This window comes from Berghia stephanieae, chromosome 3 (assembly GCF_034508935.2).
Source record: "Berghia stephanieae isolate SIO BIC M18660-M18661 chromosome 3, UCSD_Bste_1.3, whole genome shotgun sequence".
In the NCBI taxonomy this organism is placed as follows: Eukaryota; Metazoa; Mollusca; class Gastropoda; order Nudibranchia; family Aeolidiidae; genus Berghia; species Berghia stephanieae.
The window spans coordinates 59,195,216-59,202,321 of NC_088362.1; the positions used below are offsets into that span (position 1 = coordinate 59,195,216).

Below are 7,106 nucleotides of genomic sequence, written 5' to 3' on the forward strand. Positions count from 1 at the left end.
CTCCTCTCTCTCTCTCTCTCTCTCTCTCTCTCTCTCTCTCTCTCTCTTTCGTAAAATAAAACCAAAATAAAACAAAATGAAAAAAAAAAACAACAACAAAACCCCAGAATAGTTCAACCGTGGTAAACATGTTTACAAGCTTTTAAACTCCATTTCACATTCAAACATTTCATTTTTTTTAGTCTTACAAACACATTCTCCATCAATCTTCTATCACTTCCCCTTATTGAGTCGTGAGCACCACTCACTAGTCGTAAACAGTTCTATCTTGTTTTGAAATCAATCCACGGGTTTACGGCTTTTTTACGACAATATTTTGCAAAGGGAAATTGCCTGGGACGTGATTAAAAACTACCATAAAGTAGTTTGAGATTATTTTTGCAGCCTTTAAAAAAAAATGTAAATTCTCCTGTTCAACAAATGTAATTATGGATGTCAGTCGATTTGTGTTGTATGTATGTATGTATTATATATGTATGTATGTATGTATGTATGTATGTATGTATGTATGTATGTATGTATTTTATGTATGTATGTATGTATGTATGTATGCATGCATGCATGCATGCATGCATGCATGAGTATGTATGTATGTATGTATGTTGATGTATGTATGTATGTATGATGTATGGATGGATGGATGGGTGGACAAAAAGAATATTTGACAAAATGTTATTTTTTATGGTTGCTGTTTGTCTCCTGACGAATGCCAAAGACCGATACGTTGTTTGTTTTGGTTTGATCCCTATATATGAGTCACATTACTCACTTAATTTCTCTCTCCATCTTACTAGCTAGACCCTTTTCCTGAGTTTTAGACTTCCATGTCAGCGTATGCTAAAATCTTATTATTATTTTCAGCGATAAACAAATGTCTTTAAAAGGTTCTTAGCTATTATTTCAAAGCTACGTTTTTTTATCGAGGTTAGTTGCTTGAAGTTGTTATTCAGAACTCTACGCGCAAATTTATTATGCCACTAAAACATTGTAAAATGTTTTTTTTAAAAACCTCTCTCAATATATAAATTATACCCTTCCGCCACAAAACCGTAAGATATCGTCGCCTTGGCATTCCACGAAGGAATATAGATAATCCATCAAACAAGATGTCTGATGTCAACAGGAATCACCCATGTTGTCCAAAGTGAGCAAATTGGGGGTTAATAATCTTGCCCAAGGAAAAAACATGAAAGTGCCTGAAGCGAGGCTCGGACTCGGAACTTTCCACTCCGCCACCTGTAAAATGTAAACTTTTAAAAATACTTGTTTAAGGCTATTACCGACATGTAGTTATTTGTAGATCTGATGACCCAAAATCGTCAGGGTCTCATTGTTGTAATGGAAATACTCTAAACCCACGCAAAATATTGTTCATTAGAATCACAATGTTAATTAAAGCCAGCCCACCATTGCGTTCGTGTAACAGAATCAATCGCCTTCTATGATTTATAAAGTCGATGTCTAGTGCTTTTTCATGATTAATATCAAGTTTACATCCATCAAAGGGGGTCCCGATAGCCCAGTTGGTAGAGCTTTCGCTTCACACACAAAGGGACTGTGATCGACCCCTGTTGCAGACGAGATTTTATTCCGGACCCCCCCCCCCCTCCCTTTCCTGTCCTTCAAATATCGATCGATTAAAATAACCCTCATTTTTGCAAAAACTTTCAATTTTTAATCCGTGTTTTGTTCGAGCAGGGCAGGAAAAGCTCCTGATCCCATACCAAACCTGGAGATATAGAACGAGATATTAGATAAATTGCGAGGTGTTGTTTTCAGGATTATTTATCTTTAAATTTTAACAATTGTCTTTGCTGTTTTTACCTATAGATAAAATGCGCTTGGCTACGAAGCTCACAACATTGCCATCGGAAATATAACGCGGACCAACACACAAAACTGTGTGCAACCATGAACGTTTATATTATGGTTAATAGAGTTTAGTGAGAACTACTCATAAACGCGGATGGCAAAAAAAAAAAAAACAATAACAAAGACCTTAGTGACGTCATCTTCATTCTATGTATAGATCGTTATCTGACCCCATTTAACTTATTTGCGACAACTCTGCACATTCTTGGGGATCACGAGAGCTCAGCTGATAAAGCACTCGCTTCACAAACAAAGGGACGGATATCGATCCCGATTGAAGATAATTATTTCATACTCTTCTGTCCACCCAACAATGATTGGTATCTGGTGTGTTAGATGTGGCGGAAAGCACTTTGCGGTGGACTACCGTTCTATCCATAAGGTAGTAAGCAATTGCTATTGTCCGTTTCATACGATAGAAACCAGGATAAACTCCGGATCCATGGATCGAATGGCTCTTAAGGACTACATGTTTTAAGATATAAGATTAAGAAATTAAGGAGCCGGCACCGGTTCAAGATAAAGGTCTGTCCAAGTGTGTATGAAAGGTGCCAGACAAAACAAGAAAGAAAAATACAAAAACATAACCATCCCAAAAAATCAGTCTACCTCGACTGGGGATCGAAGAATGTAGACATTAAAATTGTCCCAACTATCGGGAGCCCCTATGGTGTAATGGTAGCACGTCTGACCGGTAACCAGAGGTCTGAGGTTCGATCCATATTCGAGTTCGTCGGATTTTTTTTGGATTTTTTTTCTTGTATATTTCTTTCTTGCTTTGTCGGGCACCTTTCATACACAATTGTTTAGATCTTTATGTTTTTAAGAGTCGGTCATTTATAAAGAAAACAATTACAACACCATTTGTTTACTCTCTGTCTCGACCTCACGTTTTTAACTTCTTCCAGACAGTCCTAACTATTTGATCTAAGCTACATGAATAGGATTCAACCGTCGTGAGGTCACTTCCCTGGTATTGACGCATAGTAACTGGTTCTAAACTATCGGAACAATGGCGGACGCCATCGGACGCTTTATCTCCACCACCGCCCTTATAAAATACTTCTCCGACAAACATAAAGTGTATCCACAGGAGAAAAACATTTACATCTGATCATGTTTTAACTTTTATACATTCTGATCACATGACATGTGAATAAGTTCTAGCCAGCCTGAAGAATAAAGAGTACTGATTTTCTTTGTTTAGAACCAAGCTGCTTGTTGATGGGAGGACGTGACATCAGACTATTGAATCCTATTGACTTTACTTACTTATCAATACCCCCCTCCCCTCCTCCGCCCCCGCCCGCTCCCCGATATTCGCCGGTTTTTTAACCTTTACAAGGCGGGAGTGGATTTTGCTATGACGTGAAACCATTCATTTGCTGATTTTTATACAGTAAAACGCCAAATTCTTTTTTTAAAAAGCCCACAAAAAACAAACAACCCTGTATTTTAAAATTTGGTCAGAACACACGTCCTACAAATATCGATCGATTTAAATGCCCTCATTTTGGCAAAAAAAAAAACCCTCTCAAACCTGGGACTTTAGTTTTTTCCAAAATGAAGGTCATTTAAATCGATTGATAATTGAAGCAAAAAAACCGAAACGATTTCACAAGACCTTGAGCATTGATATAGTGAAATAAGTACCATACGTGCTCAAGGCGCTTTAACGCGAGTTCCTAGCCAAAAAGTAACGCATAACATTTAGGATGAGACATGACCCCTGGTGTTAGGCGATATAACAATATTTTTCTCCCGACCGCGATAAAGCTGAGAGTACGTTGAGAGAATGCGAGTAAAGAGCCTTTTTCAAGGACTTTACTATTAGCCGCTCAGACCTTCTGATCCGAGGGCGTGAGTTCTATCACTAGGCAATATAACCGCCCACACCAAGAAACGATACCTCAAACAGTTGTTTCGTACTGTATGAAAACACGTCTTTAACCCTCTCTTTACCAACCAAAGGAAAATCGTCACATTCGTTACGATCCAAATTGCACTTTTATCATTCAGATTTCTTTTGTAAATCAAACAATTTAAAGGCAAATGATTATTATAGTTTGAAAACGTGACACTGTGTTGTCGAGTTCATATTTGCTGATCAATGTTATGCATAGAATGTTTTTGTTGCTTTGCTGTTTGAGTAAGAAAAAACTATTTTTAGGGGAAATTCTGAAAATGGCTGGTAAGAAAAGGGTTAAAGAATAGCATTAGGGAAGAAAAGTGTAGTGTCAAAAAACTGATTCCCATGTCTTTGGAAGTGTAAAACCACCCTTCACGGAGGAATGGGTACATACCTTGTGTAATTAACCAATAGATTTTTGTTCAGTGAAAGCATGGATTGTGTGACACACCTTCACACGTGTTCGGACAAACATGGTTAGTTGTTTATACACAATAACGTGAATGAAATCGACATCTCTCTGGTCATTGTTATTGTTTTTATACCAAATGGTGACTGGTTATCACATGATTTTCTCGACCATATAATTATTACTACAATCGTTTGAATTTATGCATAGTTTTCTGTGTTGGTTCTATTGATCAAGCGATAGAAAAGTGGGTATTTTACTTAGACACATAACATCGATAGTAAAACCTTGTAGTTTGCTATGTTTACCAAATCACTGCCATTGTTTACATTATGACGACTGTCCGAGAGGCGTGGTTATCTAAGTGTCTATTGATCTTCTGGAGTCAGAATCATGGTATCTAATTTTCTAGTTTAAATTAATTTATGCTGGTCGTCAAAAAGAATCACACGTACTCGCTCTTTTACATCCTTTAATCCTAAGAATCTGTAACCTATTCATTATTAGTACAACTCCAAAGGACTGATTACATACACACTCCCAAGGATTTAATAATAATAAATAATAATAATAATAATAATAATAATAATAATAATAATAATAATAATAATAATAATAATAATAATAATATTAATAATAATAATAATAGTAATAATAGTAATAATGATAATAATAATAATAATAATAATAATAATAATAATAATAGTAATAATAATAATGATAATGATAATAATAATAATAATAATAATAATAATAATAATAATAATAATAATAATAATAATAATAATAATAATAATAATAATAATAGTAATAAGCATATTTATATATGAAGGTTCTGACTTAGGAACCAAAAGAGTTGTAGATGGTTTGATGTCTCGACTTTTCTTCCCTTGTTCTCTGGGCTAGAACATAATATTAGGATCGCCGTCAAAATGTCAACAAGAGCCAAACGTGTAAACATTAACTTCATGACATGATATTTTACCAAACACACTTTGTCCTCGCATGACCTTCGACATTCAACAGCCTTTGTAACACACACACACGCACACACACACACACATTCACACAGAAACAGACACATTCACATGCTGGATCGTAATTAATTTCATTGTATACTGTCTCGACATACTGTGTCCTCAGGACACAATTCCAAGCTCCCGTCATTTATATCGAGTTAAAAGAAATCTAATTTTGTTGGCACGTACTTACACACATTTATGTGACCCCGTTGTATAACTTCTTCTTCTTCTTCTTCTTCTTCTTCTTCTTCTTCTTCTTCTTCTTCTTCTTCTTCTTCTTCTTCTTCTTCTTCTTCTTCTTCTTCTTCTTCTTCTTCTTCTTCTTCTTCTTCTTCTTCTTCTTCTTCTTCTTCTTCTTCTTCTTCTTCTTCTTCTTCTTCTTCTTCTTCTTCTTCTTCTTCTTCTTCTTCTTCTTCTTCTTCTTCTTCTTCATCTTCTTCTTCTTCTTCTTAGCGATCTGGCTGTTGACAGCGTTGTCTCTTGTCTCAACAGGCGTCATGTCTCGTCCTACATGTCAAGTGTTGCTGTTGGTCATTTATTCTTTGTAAAAAGCCTTGAACACGTTTAGTTGAATTGCACTATATAAATTCTCATGTTTGTTTACTTCATCCCGACATAATCCAGTTTTGAAACCGCCGGCCACATTTGGCATTGGACATCACGTTATTAAAAAAAAACCCCAAAACTTGAGCTTTATTTAGTGCAATATCCACTAAACGTGCTCAAAGCGTTTTACAAAGGTCCCTGACCAACCACAACACTTGACATGTAGGACGAGACATGACACCTTTGAGGCGGTATTACAATGTTCTACCGACAGAGACAACGATGTAAACGGCCAGGTACTCATTTTACACCTGAGTACGGTGATAGAATGATGTGAGTAAAGAGCCAATTCCAAAGACTCAACTATGCGCCGAGCAAGGCTCGAACCCAGGCCCTTCCAATCCGAAAACAATGTGTCATACCTCAAGACCACATAGACCAATTAGACATAACCTCAAAGTCAAAATTAAAATATCCAAATCTCACACAAGAATTGAACACAGCTCGCGCCTTCGAATCGATAGTCGAGTTAATTAACAACTACTTTCCAACTCGCCCACCCTTCACCGGCATCGTACTCAGAAATAGCTGAAATCTGAGTGATAATCGATTCCATTACTTGGTATTTATTAAGCTTAAATTGGTACTTTTTTTTTTACAATTTCGTCTTTTAATCGATAATAACCGGTATTGAAAATCTTATTTAGGATGAGGTCTTTATGATCTGTTTATACAGTGTGTTGTTTTTTTGTTTGTTATTGACACATTTCAGATTTGAAAAACTCCAATGCTATGTAAGATTTCATCAAATGTTTGTTTTTTGCCAAAGGTACAGAATACATTTAAGTTTTGATTCATTGAAGTGTTAACGCAGTGCGCCATTTGTTAGCTGAGTTGTAATGTTATGAGTAGAAAAAGGGGGGTAATTTTGAAATTAGTTGATGTGGAGTTGATTTTTTTCCTGACCCCATCTTTAAACGTGAATTAAGATAGACGAAGCCAAACCTTTTATTATGGCTTTTATCATCTGAATGTTATTTGTTCTGTTGACTTTACAGATTTGATGTGACTTTGTAAATATCCTCGTCCAAAAGAGGAACTTTTCTCATTGAACCAATTTTGGTCTCCCGTTAAAAGAGCGACGCTCCGTGAGTTAGGGCGAACTGACCTGCTCAAGGCCACAAAGCGTGGCAGATGTGAGTTGAATTCCGGGTTCCTAGATTACGAAGTGAAGCTATGAAGCTTCTACTTTGCTACGCTACCCTTAAATTGTAACATACTAGATAGGTACTCTTCAAAATGTATATAATCTACACAACTGTTAATAAATAATTTCCCTTGTTTTTAA

The 7,106-nt window shown here is 36.1% G+C and overlaps 1 protein-coding gene across 1 annotated transcript in view; it reads right to left on the bottom strand.

Annotated features, from left to right (window-relative positions):
* The window catches only part of LOC144968091 (uncharacterized), a 264,931-nt gene that overhangs the window by 13,327 nt on the left and 244,498 nt on the right, over window positions 1-7,106 (bottom strand). Inside the window, exons 6-8 of the mRNA XM_078906081.1 lie at window positions 6,303-6,319; window positions 3,954-3,975; window positions 3,701-3,719 (exon numbers count right to left, since the gene is read on the bottom strand). Of these exons, the coding sequence (XP_078762207.1) occupies window positions 3,701-3,719; window positions 3,954-3,975; window positions 6,303-6,319 (58 nt within the window). The remainder of the gene's footprint in view (window positions 1-3,700; window positions 3,720-3,953; window positions 3,976-6,302; window positions 6,320-7,106) is intronic.